Raw genomic sequence first — 23,683 nt, 5'->3', positions numbered from 1 at the left:
AAATTGTAATTTATATATATAGTCGTGATACTTGTACATGTCACTAGGTTTTTCAAAATTTAATGTATTACCATATATTTAAAATATCTATAAAATACCTCTATCGTCCTTTAAATTACATCAATAAACAATTAATTTTATACATTTTGTAAATGACTTACTTATAACTGTAGGTTGATGTTGTGGACTATTTGTAGCCATTTGATTCATTGTGGGTGCAGGTCCTATTTGTTTTGCTTTACTTCCCATTATATTGTCAAGATCTATGTTCAATCCTGACCCAGCCCATGTAGATCCAACTTGTACAGGCACATTACTTGAAATCTGGTATGACGTTTTGGAATTGGTTGTCGTAGGGGTAAGAAGATTTGTAACTGGTGTTAATCCAATGGATCCTAAATGTGACATTAGTTTCAGTTGTAATAATACATTAGCTTTGTTATTACTTTATTGTATTCATTCATGTTTCTTATAATAGTTTAATAATGTGTTAAAAAGGTAAAAATATTTAAAAGTTAGTAATATGTAAATGTGTTTATTTAATATAATGAATTTTTTGTTTATTTAACATAAACTATACTAAGTTATTACAATTTTAAAAAAAAATCAATCATTTTCTCTTTAGTTATCGTAACTTATATCGCGGTAAGTAATAAAATAAAATGAAAGTACTTAAAAATTTGTTTAATCGTACTGAGATTTTGTAAATTAAGTGAATGTGTTACTGAAGTTTACTATCCTTAACTAAATCTAGTGTCTATAATTGAATCAATCAAAGATATCGCGCTGGCACCTAAGCTTCTACATTCTGTATCATGGTCGCCAGTAATTACATTCTGGGACGAATAGAAAAGCCACGATCTTATTTCCATAACAGTATCGAATAATTCATCTATAACCGTATCTTTTGGTACTGCAACAAGAACAGCTATAATATTTTCTATTACTGCTAGTCTAACTTTCGCTTCATTATGATATCGAAGGATCCACGATACTTCTAACATTTCTTTGCCCATTTTAGAAGCTAATAAACAATTTTGTGATGCCACCATTATCGTCGATAATGTTTTTAAATATCGAATTAACAAAATGTTCTCTTGATCTGTAAATATTTGATTTCCACTACTTAAACACGTATTTTGTTTACCAAAACCATACATCAGCGGATAGAAAAACGAGGACGCAACATTCCCAAATTTGTTCTCGAATGTTTTAGGAGATTTTGTACTATGCGTATATCTCCTTGTATTTTTCTCAATCCTCTTATCAACAATTTCTCGCCAATCGTACTCAGTTTCATTATTAGATTTTCCAAATTCGTCAATGTCATCGCTATAGAGTACCTTATACTGTTGACTCTTTTCAGTATTAATCAACAAAGATACTTTGTTCGAAATTTCTTTTCTTTTTGGTTTAGGTACTATTTCATGGAAGTTATTTTCTTCGGCTTTAATAACTGGAATACTCGATAATCTTCTTGCTGATTCAGCTAATATATCTAAGAAGAATAATCGTTGACTTACAGAATATTTATTCACTTCCATGTAAAATTGTTCGCACAAATATTTAGCACATTCTTTAGGATAAGTGATAACTACAGCTACACAAGACTTGAATCGCAATACATCAAAGTCTTTTACATAACTAGATTCTTGAAGGGTAACAAGGAGCTCAAGCAATTCAATAGCAAATGTTACATCATCACCTGGCAGTTGTGCTAATATTAATTCTTCACAGACTTTTAATGATTCTGAAAAAATGTCCGAATTTGTGGAACTCTTTTCGTTCACTAAATTATCACGTAAATCTCGTAAATAAGCTGGTCGTAGTTTTTCACTCACTTTGGTATCATGAGACATATCGTACGGTACTAAGTCATCATCACTATCTAATTCCGAATCAGTATTATTACTGTGTTTGATTATTTCACTACTTTCTTGAGTCTCTTTATAGGAACTATTCGATTTTTGTAAATTTATAACAGGAATTTCTTCATCATTATCGCCATTAGCAGTTTCTATATTCTTCTTGGATAAGAGATTACATTCTATGCCTAATTCATATAACTTCTTATCACCTAACGTGTCAAATTCAATATTATCAAGAATTAAATTATCTATTTCTGCATATTCCTCTGTTTTTGAACTTTCAGTTATTATACCAACCGCTTTCATGGATTGAACTAACTCTACTACCTCTGTGGGCATAGTACTGTAATCGAAAGACAGTTTCGGTGCTTTGTCTGATTCAAATAATTCTTTACTAAAAATTTCACCGACACACATTCCAATTGCTCTTAAAAGAATATGTGTATTTTGAAAATGAACTGATACACCAGAAAGCAGCAACAATTGAATATTGTCTTTGTCGTCCCTACTTAAATAATCCTTTGATTTCCTCAAACACATGACAATCAATTTTGTAATGTATTTATGTTGCTCCACAGAAGTATGATTCAAAGCACTTTCGTCACCCCAAATTTCTATAAGTCTAATTAACAATTCAATAAGAGTGCGATCTTGACCTAGAAATTTGGATAAGTATGAAGACAAATTTATGATTAATTTTTCGTCGTCATAGTACGACATTAACGGAATTTTTTTTGTCAATATATATTTCCAATTCGAATTCGATATTGCATCTCCAAAAACTGAATATACACCAAATTTTATATCACAGTGCATTAAAAATAATAATGCTATTGGTCCTATACTCAATGTGTCTAATTCCTTTAATATATTCTGTATTAAATTTTGTTCATTATATTTGTTTTGGAAACACCATTGCGTTAAAATAGTGATAAGAGGCAACATGTTTTCTGTTCTTGCAATGATTACTAATTTACTGATTAGCATCGTTAACGGTTTAATATCTACATTAATACCATGTTGTAACCCAGAATTTATAAAGGATATTACACGAGCAATATGAAAATTTATAATTTTAAAATACGTTTGAGGAAGAAAAGTGTCCAGTGTTTTGCACTTTAGTTTATTAGCTACCCGACTAGGTAATGAAATTAGAATTTGCACTGTATCGTGCCAGGATTGATCTAATTCCACTTCTTGCCTTACATTCTTTGGTTTAGACCTACATGCATCGATTATTCCAGAGAACAAAGAGTCACTTTTTACTAATAATTCCAAAATTATAGTAATTATGTAAATGTTGTTCTCGGTATCGATATTATTTAGTGCATCGATTAATACAGATAAAGTTTCGGCTAAAATCGGCAATGTTGCACCGTCGATAACTATCAATTGTTTAAGTAACGGATCTAATGTATTATTCTGTAGTGGCCAACTGGAGTCAAACAGTTGGATAACTTGTCCTAAAATTTTTCCGTGCAACATGCAATCAATTTCTGAGTCAAAATCAAGATTGCTGTATTTTTGTGGCGTAAGCGGGCCTGGTAAGAATTTAATATATTCAGAAATAGTCAACTTCAGTTTTTCCAAACTGTTTTGACTTTTGATTGAACCCATCTGATACAATTCTTCCAAAAGTTGGTTTGTAGCATGGTTTGAAAGATTTTCAGCTGAAGTGGTGCTTTCTTCCATCTCGAAAGCTGCAATGAAAATTTCTCTTGGGGGCATTATATTATCTTTAAAGATAATCTATTCTTTTAATACTCAAAGAAGAATATGACGAAAACCTTTTTTATAATTAGTGACACGTGTTAAATTCTTAACTTTATGATTCAGTAATACTTTATATGATTACAATATTTAATGTTATTAAAATCTCAAATGTATAAATCGATTATTATATCCAAATTGAATCAATTTCATTTTAGTCTTTTTAATTATACAATTTAAAGACTTTTATTACATTAAATTTAATGTTGAATGAAGTCTATGATATCGACAGACAAGGCGTAATAAGATGTCATGAGAAGACCTATGTATGCTATCAGAGATACAAAATATATGTTCAAACATTATTGAATCATGAAGTTCTGAATGTACTGATAATAATTGAACAGTGCTTACCTCCTTGACTAGCTGCAACAGGGGAACTCATATTTGTGAAGAGATTGGAATTATTGATATTGTTCAGTTGCCTGTCAACAGGACCACTCGACATAGAATTTACAGTGTCCAAATCTGATAACAGATCTGTATTTGAAGGCGCTATAAAAAGAATTAAATTAATATTCATAACGTAAATTAAAAAAAAAATAATTTAAAATTATGCATAACATACCAGTATTGTTATTCAGTGTCTGCTGATTATTGAGCACTTGTTGATTTAAACTATCAAACAAATTGCTATTTGCATTAGGATTTTGGGGCATTGAATTTGCGGAGCTCGCAGTTGTTGTAGGTGCGCTAGCTGACTGTGGATTGATAAACATGGTATTATTGGCGTTATTAATCGTTGAATTATTAATATTTGGTACTGTTGCTCCCATTAAATTCATTTGAGTCTGTGGCAATTGTGATTGTACAGTAGGATTAGATATCGTTACAGATGAGGTGAACGCAGAAGTAAAATCCGCAAACTCGTCATTGGTATCTTTCGTTTTTGCAGTAGAGCTTCCAAACGCACTAGTGAAATCTCCAAAATCTGTGTTAGCATTTTGACTTTGTACAACAGATTGAACGTTCGCGCGTGGATTAAAATCCTCATCTTCATCAACTGTTGATTTGATATTATTCTCATTTTGAGAATCAAAAATATCGTTTAAAATATCGTTTTTACTTTTTTGCTTGATAGGTAAAGTTAGGGAGCTATTTTGTAATCCAGATATACCATTCTGTAAATTAATGGAGTTTATAAATATTTCTACTTATTAAAACCTGCAATTACTTTAAATTTCTCCAGTCCATTATCATTTACTTACATTGGGTTGATCCTTTCCATAATTTGCAGCAGCACCTAGATCGACTTTTTTAATAGTTCGTGGAAATCGTGCCGGTGAAGCATTCGTGGAAGCAGCAGATACAATTTTATTAACATGGTCTGAATTCTCCATGGTGTCTCTGTATTCCCTACCGCCTCTCTTTGGATTTGGATGAACATCGTTATCTGAATCTTCTCTTTCACCATCATCACTACAGAAAGGAAAAGAGAACCATATCAGAAAGAGTTGATCAATATAGAAATCTCAATAATTAATACCTCCATAATTCATGTACTGTACCTGTTATTTGTATCTTCAAAACCTTTACTACGATTTTCTCTATCCCAATCATTGTATGCATCTATACTACTTTTTCCCCATTTCGGACTATCCGTCCACCTGTCACCACCACCGAATCGCATTCCCATCGCTTCACTCGATAATCCTACATATTTATCCTTGTTCTTCTTTGCTTTCTTTCTCTCTTCTCTTAATTTATCATCATCTTGGATGAAGTCAATTAGTTCTCTAACTTTATGTCTTATGTTAATTCCCTGATCTTTCCCAAACTCATCGATACAAGTATAATTTTCTAATGATCTGAGATCATAAATATGTTCTCTAGACGATGTCACCACCCTTTCTGAACCATTGCGTACTAGGTAATTCAAAAGTAAAAGAGACTGCAAAAAAGAAGACAATTATTTAAGGACAAATGAATAATACACAGAATGAATGGAATGGTAATCGTAGTACACTCGATACAGAGATTCGACATGAAAATATATAATTTTTGAAATTTCACCGGAAACTTTACCTACATCCATTTTATGAAACAATAAAGAAGGCAAAGTAATATTTAACGATTCGTCAAAACTGATTTTCTCGAAAGTCAAATTTCATACCACAATTTTTAATAATATTTGTACTCTATTTCAATAGTATTACAATTTCCATTCTGTATAAACAAATTAAAATGGAATTCAATGTTTAATACAATACACGTTATATTACAATAGTTTACGATATAATTAAATGTGTAATTTAATTTATAAATATTATAGATATACGTAGACAGCAAATAAGCTTACCTTGTAAGTTCGACGCCAATTTCGTTTTTCTTGCAACATCCGTTTCCACAACATGGACATTACATCGGGAAATTGCTCGTATGTGAATGTAGCCTGAGCCAGTTCTTGCATCATTGCCCCTGAAGTATTGCAAGCAACACAATTAATTTTACCATATATCGAACTGAATAAAAGTACAAGAGCGCAGACCAACGTTATTATAAATGCATTTTTTCTATAAATTAATAAATCAGAGAAAATAGAACGTTTGGCGCGAAACGGATTATTGTCTTTCGAAAAATAAAATTCATACCAGTAGGACCCCACGCGTCATCGTTTGTTGCTTCTCGAACTTTGGCCTCCGTTTCCGTATAATTCATTACCACATTGGTCCTGCAAAATGATATTTTATTTCATTAATGAGTTGCAATAACGGCAACTTTCAACGATCAGCGAAACTGTGGAGAACAACGTATATGCCGCTACTAATGACTCCGATGTAAAATTACTTTCACTGTTTGCGTGCAGACAGTACAAACACCTGCTAATTGCGCAATAATTTTACGCCTCAGCTCGAACAGAATACTTTTATGCCTTCAATTTCCATTACCGCTCGCTGGAAACTATTCTTGTACAATTTTGTTTTCGATCACATCGTTTCATTACAAGGACAGAGGAATTTATTATTATCATAATAGGGTTTGCTCGATATCCCTGCACATGTATAGGAATCACCCCCAATATGAAACCGCATCTAAAACAGGTCAAACCCCCATATTCCGGTCACTGGTTCTATTAAAATTGCACATGGTTATATTTATATCGCATACAGATTATTTCTGTAGTGCGTAACCAAATTGTATTGAACTACCCGATATTCCATATCGACCAAAAGAAAAAAAGCAATTTCGATGACTACACACTTCCCGAGGTTTCATCGAAAAAAGAAAAGAAAAGGAATTTGTTCAAATTAGATAGAGCGGTTAGTGGAGTAGGCAATCATTGGTCATTTTTATCAATATTTTATCCGAAGTTGTTTATATCTTGGAAACAAATCAAGAAATGTCAAATACAGTTCTCAGATTTATCAGTTTATTTGTAGCAAATTTTTTTCCCATAACATATGTACATGCGCAATCAAATAATGTCTCGAAAGGTCATTGATACATCTAATCAATTTGTAAATATTTGTAACTGAAAGAGGAAACTCAGCCGATATTTTCAAGGCTCCCTGCTCTGGCGGTTAGTAAATTATTTTTCACATCATTTCACTAATGGGACAAACGCCTTGAAATCTTGTTCGTAAGAAAAATTCATTAGCAGTTCTGTGTTTTTTTTATAACGTACCAACAAGAATACGGTTGCAAAAACACGCGAGAAAGGATGTACTATGTACCATGAAGCACCATAGCAACATCACGTATCGTATCGGAATATCGTACTTGGCAGTAGTCGGGCGCAATGCTACACCTGTCGTTCTGTTCAACGGCAACGATTGTCACGTATCGGTACGAAACGAATGCGTGAAAACATGAAACTTACATTTTGTCGCATAATACCTATATGATCACACCTGTCAATCCCTTTACTATTTTAATGAAACATAGGAGAGAAGTGAACACAAATGACCACGAACGTATTTCAAGTGTCTTCTTTTTGAAACGAATCATAATCGAGTACACAAATATAATTGAGCACATTTGTAAGATTTTTGTGCATTAACGAAATTCGGAATAACGTTTATATTAATAAAAACGAATTCCATGTGTATTTTATTTCAGAAAATATAAATTTGCGTGAAAATGTACAATCTATCACCATTTAGTGTAAAAAACGGGAAAATATTTGTACCGTGCAAACAGCTTTGTATTCACTGTTGCCCGAATTGCTTTAAATGGTTGGTCATGGTCGAATAAATAATGAATGGTAACATTCCTTTTTCAGTTTCCAAAGAATCGTATCGCTTACGTTCAAGGTCTTATTCAGCAGGCATATCGAGTACAACGCACGGGGAACCTACAAAAAAAACTTAGGGCTGCAAACAACTAATTTATGAACGTGTAAAACTAAATCTGTTTGTAAATAAGAACATTTTAAGTTTACAAATACAGGCTACAGTAAACAGAACTTTTTGCAGCGCAAGACGGTGTCAGAAAAATGTTATTAAAAAAATGTTTCGTAAGTTGTAGTTCCGAAACAATTTGTCCTACATTGTTGGAAAAAAGGATGAAGACATAAATATTTAGTAGTTATAGATAAAAATGATGGTAATTCCCTTCCTTCAAAGATAACGCAGAACGGCAAACCGAGATAAGTTTAAACATACGTAAAATCCACAGTTACACTTGGTTTTTAACGGCTATATTTTATAAGGTCTTATAAAGATATTCGTGCATTGTTTTGGGATCACATCTTTTTTTCAAATTTATCTTCTTTAGATAAGATTCTGATAAGAAACGACATTGTGACATCGACACTCGGCATCAGTTTCGAAATCAGGTGTTTCGTTAAAGGTAAAAGCATTGCCCCACAATACATATCATATTACATCTTGGAAATATTTAAGTTAAAAAAATATCTTTATCTGTTTTTAGTATAATGATATATGAATGGAGTGTAAACGCGAGCGTGCGTGCGTAACTGAATGATAATAGTAATTATTAAGATTACTGTGAGCATAAATTATTGGATTCTACATACACGAAAACTTTATATGGCATAAGTAACGTATAATAATTTGGATTTCTTTTTTATAAACAGATATACGTTAACTCCTGCTACAAAAATAAATGTCTTATTCATTATTCACTACGAATATTTAACAAATTATATAGAGTGAATGTATTCGTTAAAAAAAAAACGAGGATATCTGAACAATCGATGCAATTCATATTTACCGGAAATATAACTGCCTAAATACATAATTTATAATAAAATTGTTTACAATCACATATAATCGATCAATGATAGAACTAAGCATCAATTCGCATGAGCTTAAAAATATAGTCGCTCGTGGGAGCCACCTATCAATTAAAATAACAATCATGGTTTGAATCAGGGTCTTCACATAGCCGCCTGTGGATTTCATTTGTATTCAGAAAGCCCTGTTTGAGATAATGGTGCTCTTCCGCTTCTCAGTTTCCACGGATCGCAAAGAACCTCGTATTTCCGATCGTAACTACGATAGAACCTCGCGACTATCATTTTAAACAAATAAAATACTTCAATGATAATCGTACAGTTTATAATTACGTCTCGACGTTGTGTGGACCATAATAAAAAGAGATCAACGGATTTTTCAGTAACGAATAGCATAGGTGAGACTGGTAACTTGAGAACCGCTATTTAACCATGCACGCGTGCACGGTGTATGTGTAAGAACCGGTGCCGTCACTACACTAAACATATCCTATGATTATGCACAAAAAAGGAAGGCCGAACGTTCATCGAAACGTGACATTCTTTTCGCTTTCAATTTTCATGAATATTTTTCCCGCGCATTACTCGCGATCAGAAGTCCATGAAAGTATAATTTAATGGCAACCGCGAAAATCCCACAAGAATGCATTACGTTCTACCGTATGTGAATGAAAAAATATAAACAAAGAAATCGATGAAGTGAAAATCGAAGAAGCCACTTCGTTAATTGTTTTGTTGCAAACTGTTACGTAATAATGATTTTAATGTTTTACGTATTGCTATAAATATGTCTACGTGATTGCTAGAAAAATATCACATGTTTATGAGCCTCAAATTTTTATTACCAATACGTAACTGTACAATCGCGTCGAAATGTTTTTATTGAAGAAAACAGCTATTACGTCAATATAATTCATTTTATTAGTGTTTACGTCTACAACGTTCTCCGAATTAGCGATCTTACGTAGTATAGAAAATAACCTGTTTTTCAACTTGTTAAACAACTTGTCTGCTTGTTTTAGTCCTTTTCGTAGGCAACTTATTTTTTGTTGCTGTGTTCCATAGAGACAAAAGAATGGATTTAATTTTATTGCAAACGTGACGAAAACACATCTTTTTCACTTATTTTCTAGAAACACTTGGTAAATATTATTTGTTAATTAATAGTCGAAAAAATTGTTGTTCGCACTAATAATGTGTAACCGACAAGCAAGTTGACTTTCGAAATGCCATAGAAGTGGTAAATAATAAAAGGACACAACGAAATATATACGAGTGTGTGCAAGATAATACACAGACTGTTGCTAATAAAACGTACAGTAAAAAGTATATCTAAATTACACTATCTTTTAACAGCAGCACGACATTGCTTGATGCCTTATAAAAAGAAGTTCCCTGTTATCTGACCCAGAAACTTATACACGATCGAATAATTATTCGATCGGGTATAATTATCTGTCGACAATTTGTTCAACTAACGAGAGTATATGCATAATCATTATAGAAATTTGTCTGAAAAATCTTTACAGGAATAAGATCATAGAAACCTTGACTTATTTAGATTTTTAGCAAATGTGAAATGTAAATGTCGAGTACGAGATCGCAGAGGCACGAAATGATTTGTTAAATAATTTGGAAAAGGTAATTAACAACGAACGAAGACGACAAATCGTGCAGCGTTTAGTACAAGTATAGTGGAGTGCGTCGAAAAAAAAAGTAAAAGCAAGGTTAGATCGCGTGTAACTGACTTAATCATACTTACGCCTTATCCATTAACTCCCGTACTTTCCACATGTTCATCATCGTGCCTCACACTTTTCACCAAACGTAATATGCGATTACCACGAGAAAACTACGGAACTTACACCGATAAATGTTCACCAGATGTTTTTGGGAGCATTTGATTTCGCGACGGCGACGGCGAACGAACGTCACCAGGCGGTAGCCATGTTATCCCTTCCACGTTCTATTAAACTAATAATCGTCACAGGTGTTTTAAGTCTGCCAACCTCACTTTTTGTTATCACACGTATTCTTATCAAATTTTTTATTATCCCTCCGCAAGCGCGTATTGCGCGTGTCTAAATACTAAAATGTACACAGAATTGTTCGGATGGTCGAGGCAAGTTAGTTGCAATTCAATCCGATGAAGCACTGGATGCGTTGCATATGCGAATACATGTTAATATTACCCAGTCAGTTGTCAAGCAAATTATGTCATGCTTGCACTTATTGTTAGTTATTTAAAAATGAGACTGTCATTCTTTGCGTTCGGTATGTTTACGTTGCATTTAAATATAACATACATTTGAATTGCTGCCAACTGATTATTTAAAAACTGACGACGGGGATCCATGCTTGACGTTTCATATTGTTTCAAATCGTACAATAGATTAGAGATTCATAATAAATTCATAACAGATTCAAGTTTATATGTTAAATAAATTATTTGACTATTCAAATATTTGGCAACTAATCCCTTAAATATTTTGTATACTCCGCTACATGTGTACTTAACATTTTCAAATGAAATTACATAAGTATTCGCTAAGTATTAATAATTTCTCAAATAATCGAATCAATTTTTAAATTACTATCGTCTGAGTTGAAAACCGCTGGAGACAAGTAAAATTCATATTTATTGTTACTTAACAAACGTATATAAATACTTCGCGAACTAGATGTTAGTTAGAAAATTATTTTTATTATATTAAATACAATAAGATATTGTAGTACAGTCTGCTGGTAAGCAAATTTTTGAGTTAAGGTAAGAAGATACGAGGAATTCCTTGTATCTCCTGATTAATTAAGGTTATTATTTCAATCAACAGTAAAAATTGTTTCTGATACTTTTTAGTATCTCATAATAAAACCCGAATATTTACAGCTTTATATTTCATGAATCTAGGGAACAGATTCAAAAGAAATTGAAAATATTGTCCGAATTCATATAAATTCACCAAAAAGAAAATTAAAATTTGTTTACATTCATCACTAAGATTCCAAAATGGAAGTTTTAAAAAGCATTGCGAGCGACATAACCTGAAACTGAAATTGGGTCAATTGGTAATACTGTTCGTTCACGAAGCGTAGGGAATCCCCAATCTAAGTTGCTGTATGACAATGTATACGTACATATTATATTTGCGTGCGCATGCATTTTATGTTGAACGAGTTATTTTTACGTGAATAACGAGTCTATTTACTGACTACTAAACATTTCTTTTTACAACATATGCGCACAAAAAATGCTGTAGTTTCAGACTTCTACGTAATAAGTCTCTGTTTTCAACCATTCACAATCCACGGTCTGTGTCGTCGCTCTGTGCCATTAACCGAAGTTCACGCACTACGTCGACTACATAATCTATGATTTATAATGTCGTTACAAATAATTTGGTGGTAAATATCAGACAGTTGGATTCATGGATGTTCATGGATTCAGTTGGATTGGTTGAACGATAGTGTTGATCAATTATGAATGAATGAAAATAGTCACATAATTTGTGTCGCGCATTAATGAACTATTTTGATTTTTGTACAAAGCATGAAGAATATTTGCGATTTTATGAATATAATGGGTATAGTGATAGCGAAATTGTTCCGACAAAGTGGAAATAACCGCCGTTAACAAAACTGTACCGAGCGTGCGTGTGAGATTCAAATATGTCAGAACGTGTTTAAACAGTCGTTATATTAATTAATACAATGGAAGATTTTAATGACACTGTGGCCGGTAAATTAGCTTTCAGAATGAGAAAAGTTAATCCAGAACAATTTCACACACTTGTCAAAATGCATCTGTCTTTTGAATTGGATCTCAATACCGAAGAGTAAGTTGATAATTTTTATTAAATGTTTATAAATAATGTTGGTTCGTAATTTGAATTGTTCTCTATAAATTTTAATTAACAAAATTAATTGTTCAATTGTATAGCAATGACTGTATCAATGAAAAAGCAAAGTTAAAAAGATGGGGTCTTTTGGGCTTTGCAAAGAAACCTAAATCAACAATTAATTTACAAAAGGGTGTAGAGGGTGCCAACTTAACTGAGGATGGAATTAATCAAGTAAAACAATTAATAGAATATTTATCCAAAGAACAAAGTAAATATACATTTTATTAATTTTTTAAGAATTTACTTCATTGTTACTTATGCATATTAATGACTATTATAATTTTAAAGATATTATACAGGAGGGCATATTTCGGCGTACTGGTAAATTAACAAGGCAACAAGATTTGAAAAGCACAATGTATCAAGGTATTCCGTTAAGTCTCAATGATGGCCAATACAGTGTTCATGATTGTGCGTCTGTATTAAAAGGATTTTTAGCAGAATTACCAGAGCCTTTGCTATCAGATTTGCATTATCCTGCACACTGTCAAATTGCTGGTAAGTTTTTAAAATTACATAAATCTCCAATTTTTTTCCCTTAAGGCATGTAATGCCTTTAATTATTATTTATAAAACTGATTTACATTTTTCATATTTTAGAATTGTATGGTTCTGATACAAGAAGTAATGATGCAAGATTGTTAAGGTCTCTCCAATTGCTTTTATTACTTTTACCATGCATGAACAGAATATTACTCAAACATGTCTTAACACTCCTTAATAAAACAGCTAGTTTTGAATGTAATAACAAGATGAATTGTGATACACTAGCTACACTTTTTACTCCACACTTAATGTGTCCAAGAAAGTTGTCACCGGAGGCTTTACATATTAATTCTCAAAATTTGTCATGCCTGGTTGCTTTCATGATTAGAAAAGGAATTGAATTATTTGAAATTCCACCAAAACTAGCTACAGACATTAGAGCATACTGGGTAGAACAGGAAAGAAAATTATTGAGCCCTAAAAAGAGTGATGTGAGTAAGGTTTTTCAAGTCAACTAGTCATAATTAACATTTTCTAGTACCTAAGTGTAATTTATTTAATTATGTATGATTGCAGTTGAATGAATCAATACCGGATACAACAGGCACAGCTCATACTGTATTTAGTTTCGTAGATCATAAGTTAACGGCAAAAGCAAATTCTACGCAAGATACACAAGCGGCTTTAGCACAGCTTTATGCTCATATACAAGCTATGCCAGAATCGGCTAAGAAACGCAGATTAGTCAAACAGTTTAATAAGGAGAATGGGCAAGGTACGCCGAGACAAGTTAAAAATTGTAGAACTAAGAGTCTTGGTGACTCCATCAAAAAACATATTTTTCAAAAGAAGATTTTGGGGCATAAAAAATTCATTGACATTAATATAAGTTGCAATATCACTAGATCTAGTAGTGAAGAAAATATACTATCATCGGTAAGATTGAAAACAATACTTTTTGTAATGAATGTTAACTTCATTTTTAACAGCATGATTGTGCTTACAATCACAATTTTCAACTAACATATTTTATTTGCATACTTGTTCCTCTACAGAATGTTGAAAGGTCAATGATTGAGAGAAAGGTTCTCTTCAGTAAATCAGATGATGAACTTAGCATGGACAACTGTGATATGAACAATGACAGTAGCCTTCTTCATACTAAACATATTAGTAATAGCACTGGTAGCCTCAATACTCCTACATTGAGAAATTTCAAAGACAAGAGAAAGGCTATGTTTATTAAATTCGCGGATATAAAAGAAGAGAAATCAGACGAAAGATATCACAATTGGAGTCTAAATAATTCGATTAAAGAATGTGAAAGAGATTCTTATACCAATGATTCCATATTTTCCAATACAGGTGATGAAAGCGCATCTTTTCGTGAAGAGCAATTTAAAATTGACAATTCAAGATGTGATAGTAATACCGTATCTAGTATTGTTAGATTATCTAGACAATTAAGTGAACCACCAGACATGTATTCCTCTCAAAGTACTCTATATGAAACTAGAGAAAATGAATTAGTAAGACAGAATTCAGAACCTACATTATCAATGTCCAAGACTACTAATGTAGACGTGATTTCTTCTAAGTGTTTTGAGGATAGCAAAAAGCCATTAGAACATTCAAAAATAGAATTGCATCCTGATAATGCATGTGTTCATTTATCTCCCATAGTTAAGAATAGACTTTGGAATATATATGGTACTCATACATCAACACCATCAAATCTACTACGTAAAAGCCTGGTCACTAATGATTATATGTTAACTCCTATCACTAACAACGACAAAAGCATGAGCCCGATTACACAAAGTGCTACTAAAATGACAAAAGCTATGCAGGTATGTATCTGTTACTAGCAATTTTACAATTTTTCTTTTATAGAGTTTTTTTTACTATACACATAATGATATAAAATTTTATGTATGAAAAATGATATGAAGAGATTAATAACTATTTTTCATAACGATTTTAGGAGACAATGATGACACCTCGGTCTAGAAAACCGGTAATGATGGTTTCAGGCTCTAATCTCTGTAATCTTGCCACCATTGATAATAGTTGTAATCAATATAATTTATCTAATAATATACGTAGCTCAAATCTTGATGTGATTGGATCACTAAATTGTACATCAATTCTGGAAGAATCTCACAAACGTAATAGTGAGGACAGTGAAATTATTTATAGAAAAAATATTGACTTGGAAGATAAAGAAAACATCGGTAAATACACCGATGAGAAACAGAAATTTCTTACATCCGCTATTGACGACTGTTGCGCAGATAGCCAACAAAGTATAATGTCTATAACAAGTACCTTCAGAGAGTACTTGTTATCCAGAAGTGTTTTAACTGCCAGTCCTGTTGATCTCAGTTTTACCTCACGTACAGGAGATTTTGAGCAATCCGAGTCTGACATAAATATTTTAAACGATGACGGTCTTTCCGATAGTTTACTTTGCTGCTTAAATGGAAATAATCCAGAATCTGACACATCTGGCATTGCATCTGGAAGCACTTATAGTGCGAGTAATTCGTCAGAAAAAAATGATGAAATTGGAAATTCGCCAAGGAAACGAGCAACGAGTTTACAACGTAATGATTCTAAACGATCGATTAAGGAGAACAGAACACTAAAGAGCGTACGAGGACAAGGCTTTAAACACAAACAATTGAGCGAATCAACACTGAATTCGATAAAAGTAAAAGATACGTTTCAAGAGACTTCGTTTTAATGCACAGATTGATACATTTAAAGCATAAATGAAAATCAACATATTACAATGCTGAAGTATAAGTAATACGTTAAATTTTATATCAGTTTGCAAAAATACAATTTCCCATCAAACGTATTGATTATGGTTTATGTAGTAAGGAGAAAATTGACGATGTTTAATATTATTGGAACTTACGATACTGACAAATTTATTTACCAATGGTATTTAAAAATAAAAATATCCAAACTATGAATGAGCGTGTGAGTTTATGTCCGAATTTTGTTTGCATATGCAGCAGGAAAAATACGGTGTTACGTGATATACATTAATTCTTTACATTCAAGTGGCGACATTTTTGTACTAAAAATTGATACATTTATTTTATATTCTACTCAGAAGTTTATATATGTATATTTTGTTAAATTATCAACTTATAAATAAACTTTCATATAAGAATAAATTTATAAAAGTTTCTTATTTAGTGATATAATCATTTTGCATGCAGTTGTATTACTTTCCACATCGGTTTACGTGGATCGTACTAATGTAATTGTTTATAGTTTTTATAACAAATGAGAATGATTTCGATTAATAGTTTTAACACACCCGTAACATGTGCCTCTGCCATGTTTACGGGTGTTTGAATAAGCGGATGCAACAAGCAACAATAAGGCTCGTTCTTATTGTTTTCTTGCGGAAATCAACTCTGGTATTAACTACGTGAAAATCACTAGATAAAGCATCAAACTATAGTAATCTCTCAATTCGAGGATTTGTCTTGCTCTGATTGTCTGACGATTCACAGCTGAACAGACAACGATAAAGAAAGCAAATGACAATTAAATAAGAGAACATAATTCCAATCTAGGTCCGTAGGAGTGGGGATGGGGATAATAGTAAGATCAGAGTTTACAGAGAAATAAGTTACGCAAGGAATGTGGTAGAAATGCATGCGCGCAGCTGCATGATGTATCTGCTGGGTGAAAATTATAATTTTGAACTGCGATCAGTCCAGAATTATAATGCTCATCTGGTAGACGCGCCGCGCCGCTGCGCGAGACACTGCGTATGCATGGTCTGTTCCCACTCCTTATGTAACCTTTTCCCCCGAGACACTGGTGGGGGACTGCTTTCCGTAGCCCTCTGTCCATAGAATTAGAAAGCTTAGCTGAAGAAGATATGCACATATGTAGTTATTCTATCTACATGTTTTTAGGTCGCTGTGACGAACGTAGATCATGAGTAAAAACAGCAAAAAGGTAATGGCGGATATTCTTTAGACGATCACCAAATTTATTATGAAAAATTTCGGAAAAATGTGATCAAAGCTTCGTGTTCAACGAGAAGATATTCGAGGTACGTGCCGGCCGTTTTCTCGTTGAATCCGTGACCGCAATGTTTTCGCTCAACTCGGTACATCCCAAAGGATGCCACATGCAACCACATGTGGATTTGGAATTAACGAACAATTTATTAGAAAAATAGAACTAACTGTGGAATGTAATTTAACTTACACGTTTTTAATATACCTGATATCGAACGACGACCAATATACATTTAAAATGCATTATAAAATTTTTATTCTGTCATTTATCCGATTTGTGCCGATTCCTTTTAGAACTGAAATATGTGACAACTTGCGACAAATTACATGTATCTATACATAAATATTAAATTTGATTCAAAATTTGTATTCACGATAACTAGTGTTGTTTATCGTATAATTATATTATGTTAAAAATGTATAATTACGTGGCTACCGTAAAAAAATGTTTGTACTTTCTATCAACAAACTTCGATGTTAAGTTACTTGAATTGTTTGTATGTTTATAAAACAAGTTTTGAATGATTGTTCAACACTTGTTAATTTGTTTATTCTATATTTCTTTAAGCGAGAGATGACATTGTTATCAAATATTGTAACACATTTATAAATATTATTAAGCGTTTACGTTAATTTTTATTTTCATTCTATATTTTGTTCATTCACTTTAATTGTTATATTATTATTTAAAATACATTATTTTTATTTGAAACTATATTTGTTCTTTTAATTTACACACATTTATTCCCATTCATTGTATATATTTTCTTTACGTGTTATAATGAACATTCCACATATTCTTGGACAATATTGAGTGGATCTCTCTAGGTGTGGCGCAAGGAAGAGGGGTGGTATTGCCTGCAAGAATAGAAATGGCACACAGTATGTGCACACAATGGCAAATAAACAGATGGAGCAATTCATAGACTCAATGTGTAACGAATGGTGGTTGATAGTGGAGCAATTAGAGAAGATCGTCGGCAGGCAGGAAGGAGTAAGCAATCGAGTGTACTTGAGTAATGAGCGAGACTCGGCATCATCTTCACTCGGTCTCGGACTTATATGCAGCCGACGAGATAGAAGTTCTTCTCTTAGAAGAGATTCGTGACCTGGAGCTACCAGCTTCTGCATACTCTAGACCTGAAGATATTCAGGACTTCGAAATTGGTACGATTATAATGAAATGAATGTTCTGAAGCTCTAATGCAGTATTAGGTTTCACTTCCAATATTTGGAATGCGTAATGCGATTTTTATTTAATTCAAAATTTTTGGCAAGAGTATGAATACGTACATTTTTTTGACACTGTATTAATAGCAGGCAGTCGGTCAGGGGGGCAAATTAGCTCCCAACCTTTGGAACTGGATTCACCAGGGGTTCATTCATGGGATTCACATGCTAATTATCACGGCTATGGTTATGGTGATTACCATGGCTCTTCCTCTAATGCTTTGGCTTGGCCAAGAGCGAGTCATTTGGTTCTTTATTGTGACATACAGGGGCATCTTAAAACAGCTATTGGGGTTGTTAGACTCTTACTGCTTGTATGTAGCATCTTTATTATTCCTTTTCTGTTTTTCAATCGCTGATGTATCACTAATGTTATAACATTTCCAACAGATATCCTCTGCAGCGTGTCTGGCAACACTGTGCAGCTCCGGCACTGCCAAGGTCAGTTTGTTTATGCTGCCTTTAGTTGGACGGCTACGTTTCATGATCTTTGTAGCTGTCTTCTGTTTTCTGGTCACTGCATTGCTCCTCTTCCTTGATATTTCACACGTTGTCTATGTTTTTCCTCTCAACTGGGCTAAATTGGTAAGTAACCGATACCTTGTTTTATATCTTCTTTCGTTGATGGTAATATTATGTAATCAAATATGTAATTTTCTAATGCAAATTATTAGTATCTTCCAATCTTAATTAATACATCTGATTGAATTCACCTCTTGTAGAATGCTTGGATATTCACTGGTATAGGCTTATCTTATGCCTTGAGTAGTGCATTATTAGCATGCTCTATATGGGAATATCACAGTGGAGGCTGGGTACCACGACGCACTCGTTCTCAGTTATCTGCTGCAGCAGCACTTGGATTGTCTTGTGCTATCTTAGCATTTTTACTTTCATGGATACATAGTCGCAGTGGACCTAGTTGTAGGGGTCCAGATAGCCATAATCATACCCCGACACAACTTTATAAACCTGTTGACAATTCCTCTTCTTCTGGAGTAAGTAATTTTACATTTTGTATTGTTTTTCTCGGACAGTTCTAAACACAATAATGTAATCCTATAGGTTACTCTTAAAGAACGTAGCCCTAAGAGACCTACTTCATGGAAAACACAACAATCAAGGAAGCAGACTGCAGACAGTGACACAAACACAAACAATGGTCATCACAGTAATGATAATCATTCAAAGTACAAGCAAGGTGCTAGTAGGAAAGATCATTGGGCTTCTGCAAGGCAACATTTCTTACCTTCCGAAGATAATAATGAAGAGATTCAAAGAGATGATGTCGACACAGAAAGGAGAAGAAGAAGACGAAAAAAAGAGGGTGACGTTGGTTCAGCGGGCGATGGAAATTTAATAAATACTAAAACTGATAGTGGTCATATAATAGACGATAATAAACCTAGACGGGTGCCGCGACAGTTAGCTTTACAGTCGATAGAACAACCTCGACCTTGGCCCAGTGCTGAGCATAGAGGCAGTGGTCCTATGCAAGTTAGAAACAAAAATTCACAAGTACCAGTGAACAGTAACGCACAGGACTATTGTCATATAACTGAATCTAGTTCAATGCAAGTGACTCAAAACGGTTTTCACTGGGAAATAGAATGTATGTCCAGTACCAGCATTGAAAAAGTGGAAATGGCTATGGCTCGTACAGCCATGTGGTCAGAACAATGGCAACCACCACCTGATGACGTTCAACCTTGCTCTAGCAAAACTATTGACCCTTATGGCTTTGCCTAATTGAATTTGGCAATGTATAAATGTACCTTCACAAATATAGGAATTATTACAATGGATGACTTTTGGGAACAGTTATACAATGCAGAAGCTTCCCCCAAAACAATAATTTTACTTTTTCACATATTACTTTCTTTTTTTCTTAAGATAAAACTCGAAGAAAAATGCTTTATTACCTGATAAAGAAGAAAAATGCTAAAACGAATTTTCCTAAATTTAATACGTTAACAATTTTATATATAAAATTGCACCGATATTAACAGTGATGCACAGTGATCACGAAAAACTTTATGTCCCTATTTTTTTTCATTTTTGACATTTATCGTATTATCTCCCTGTGCATAAAAATATAATTTGAAATTAATCCATTGATTAGTTACTTAATCGCGAATATGTTTAAACCCGCCATACTCTTAAACCTGCCCGTACTCGACAAGAAAGCAAAACGGTCACATCGAAATTATTGCTGCCATGAATAGTATGCTGCCAAGATAATTCTTTGTCTTTAATTGTTTAGATGTTGACGTTTTGCATCGTGAAAACAAATTTCTGGATGTTCACATACAAACAATGTTGTTTCATTCCATTTATATATAAAATGATATATCTATATAAGTTTTAAGACCACTACCATGTATACATTGAAACGTTTGTTTACTGATTACTTTTACTATCAACAATTTTGGTATAATTAATTAGTAAGCATGAATTACGTTATTCCGATTAATCTATTATAATGAAATATTACATGATTATTAAGATGTTGCTATTATTGCATAAAGGTGGACCTTATATGATTACATATTAATTCTTATAATTTGAAGAACTTTATAAATGCATATATGATAGTATTAATAATTGAGTTTTAGGTAAACATCAAATTACAAAATTTGGAAAAAAGATCCGCCTTTATGTTTGTACAATGTACATATATTATTTTAAACTATTGTATATAACTTCAAGATGATTTGATAGGGAATATAAATAAGCAGCAATGGCATTACATTAAATCTTTAATTCAGATCTTTAGTCATTTCTAATCTAATACTCTTATAAAACTGTGTCTCCTTACTGATTCACCGAATTGACGAACAAAGTAATTTTTAGTACATACATATCGTGTTAGAGGTACAATTCATCACGAAAACTATTGGAATATTATATATTTTTTGACCAATTGATCCATAAATTCTTTTTTAACACGCATATAGTATAAAGAGTCAAAATGGAATACATTAAGATTTCTATTATCCTTTGTTGATTATATCATGATCATTATGTCATACAACATAAAAAAAGTTAACTATTCTTGATTAGGATCATAATAAATTACCTACTTTGTCTCTTTTGATACGATAATAAAGTGTGTACACACATCAGTCATCTATGTCAATGTTTGGCGTGTGTAATGCATTAGATCTTTACTTAATTAATTAGTATAAGGAAAAAGTGCGTGTTCATATAGGATCATATAAAAAAAAGAAATAATAATATATTATAGTAGCTTCGTTGTGCCTAATATTGACAATGTTGTAATTTGGTTCACATGGACACAACGAAGAGGTAATTGTAATTTTTCTTGTACATTGTATATGCTGGTATTCTGGCAAAAAAATATTTGAAAGTGCGAATAGATTTCGTAAAAAAATGTCAGACGGAGAAGTTATACGGTATAAGATATTTAGTTTCGAAATTTAACCAAAATGATAAAAAAAAGAAAATATGTACGGCACTGCCAGAAGAAATATAACGCTCCTTGAGTGTCATGTATATTAAATGACTTTATTACTTCTTAACAACTTAGTATTTGAGGATTTATCTCACTACAATCTGCAATACCTCATGATAAATGAATTGTTAATATTATATTTCGAACATAAATTTGCAACACTTGTTAACGTATTTCTATATGATTTTTCAACCGAGAACGCTTTAAATTATAGCACAAATATTAAGAAATATCGAAATTACGTTTGATCATCATAGAACCTCAATCCATTATAAAATGTAGACAACTGTTTAAGTATTACGTTTCACCTTTGTAACAAGATTGTTAATTTCCTTACAGACATATTCTTCTTTTACTTTTGACAAACACTGTTGATTGGAAAATGTTAATCAAAGAACAAATGATTAAAATTCTTATAAATTATCTAAAATCTCCTCCTACTGTTTATTATTCTTCCATCTAATTAATTTAATTAAGACAATAAATGATTTTCACTTCTGATTTTCAATTATATGTTGCACACTATTTTTGTTTAATCTTTGACAAAGAACAATTAAAATATAAAGAGGTATTTGCACTACAATGTAAGTTAATTATTATTTAAACTAATGCTGATTCCAGTTATCATAAAACTTCAATAGAACGGTAAAGAATTCTTCATATCAATAAAGTTGGTATATAGCAGCTCTCATTTAACGCACAAAATAGCCGTTACAGTTATTATATTTGTTTTTATATAGTCAACTAAAAAATTAATATTTGTTATAGTATCTTAATACTTTAATATTCATTTTCTCTTAAAACACAAAAGTATTTTATTTCAGAATTACGACTTTTAAAATAGAATTATTATTATTTGTTTTTATGCTTTTTGTAAGGTTCAGAATACTGATTCTTAAAGCAGTATAGACCAATAATCTAAATAAGCTTTGCTTATGCACGTCTATCCTGTTCATTAATCACTATAATGCTGAATAATGACAATCTAAACAACAAATATGAGCTATGCACTGCGAGAAACCATTGGCCTAACTTTTTGTTTAATTAATATTAAGTATTGAGAGCAACATCATATGTACATAAATGTGTTTGTATGTTTTCAGATGATGCTGTCAGTACTGATAACAAATAATAAACGTTAACTATAATATGTCTTTATCATAGTCCTTCTACAGAGGTAAAAGATTAAATGTTCTTCAAGACAGGGAAGTTTGGAAGTTAATGAATGTGGTACGATAAATTACCAAAAATTACATAGTCATAACTTTTGGTACATTGGTAATTTGTCGTTCCTCAGAGTGTTTGTTCTGGACAATAACAATTAATGATCCATATAACATCTGAGTTAACAATTGTCTTTATTCTTTTAAAAGTCATTTTATACACCTATAAATACATGGATGAATGACTTCAGTATGGGATAATCTATACAAAGTCACAAACGTGGACGATGTTATATGTTACAATAATGAATATACCAAGAAACTGTTAGTTATTAGAAGCAACTTTGTTCCATGTTAACCAATGAATACATGTACATTTGTTAGTTAATATAAGTATTAAGGTTTGATTGGCGTCACCAAGGATATCCTGCGTATATGCAATTAGCAAAGAAAAATTGTCACGCAATCGTCCGAAATACAAACGAAATTATTAAAACTATTAGCGATTAATCTAGCACTTATAATTGTCATCTTCTACCAGTG

General features: G+C 32.3%; 3 protein-coding genes across 4 annotated transcripts; 2 read left to right on the top strand and 1 right to left on the bottom strand.

Annotated features, from left to right (window-relative positions):
• Positions 1 to 501: 501 nt before the first annotated feature.
• Lqfr (clathrin interactor lqfR) lies at positions 502 to 10,996 on the bottom strand. Its single transcript, XM_078187269.1, has 8 exons — positions 10,598 to 10,996; positions 6,230 to 6,309; positions 5,938 to 6,056; positions 5,147 to 5,529; positions 4,847 to 5,057; positions 4,207 to 4,759; positions 3,993 to 4,133; positions 502 to 3,568 (listed from the first exon to the last, which is right to left on the bottom strand). The coding sequence occupies exons 1-8, from the start codon at positions 10,636 to 10,638 to the stop codon at positions 741 to 743; spliced, it is 4,356 nt and encodes a 1,451-aa protein (XP_078043395.1). The 5' UTR covers positions 10,639 to 10,996; the 3' UTR covers positions 502 to 740.
• A 1,304-nt stretch (positions 10,997 to 12,300) lies between these two features.
• On the top strand, positions 12,301 to 16,341 carry LOC144473420 (uncharacterized). Its single transcript, XM_078187271.1, has 7 exons — positions 12,301 to 12,668; positions 12,773 to 12,942; positions 13,023 to 13,232; positions 13,335 to 13,711; positions 13,797 to 14,156; positions 14,276 to 15,070; positions 15,205 to 16,341. The coding sequence occupies exons 1-7, from the start codon at positions 12,544 to 12,546 to the stop codon at positions 15,964 to 15,966; spliced, it is 2,799 nt and encodes a 932-aa protein (XP_078043397.1). The 5' UTR covers positions 12,301 to 12,543; the 3' UTR covers positions 15,967 to 16,341.
• Positions 16,342 to 17,142: 801 nt separating this feature from the next.
• On the top strand, positions 17,143 to 22,428 carry LOC144472897 (uncharacterized). Of its 2 annotated transcripts, none has more exons than XM_078186331.1 (6): positions 17,143 to 17,304; positions 18,101 to 18,439; positions 18,593 to 18,816; positions 18,893 to 19,087; positions 19,225 to 19,500; positions 19,568 to 22,428. In XM_078186331.1, the coding sequence occupies exons 2-6, from the start codon at positions 18,292 to 18,294 to the stop codon at positions 20,249 to 20,251; spliced, it is 1,527 nt and encodes a 508-aa protein (XP_078042457.1). In that variant the 5' UTR covers positions 17,143 to 17,304; positions 18,101 to 18,291; the 3' UTR covers positions 20,252 to 22,428. The 2 variants fall into 2 exon arrangements, with proteins under 2 accessions (XP_078042457.1, XP_078042456.1); XM_078186330.1 differs by having other exon boundaries at positions 18,590 to 18,816.
• The last annotated feature ends 1,255 nt before the right edge of the window (positions 22,429 to 23,683 follow it).

Source organism: Augochlora pura, chromosome 7 (assembly GCF_028453695.1).
Source record: "Augochlora pura isolate Apur16 chromosome 7, APUR_v2.2.1, whole genome shotgun sequence".
Taxonomy (NCBI): domain Eukaryota; kingdom Metazoa; phylum Arthropoda; class Insecta; order Hymenoptera; family Halictidae; genus Augochlora; species Augochlora pura.
This window is presented reverse-complemented; position numbering and strand designations above follow the sequence as displayed.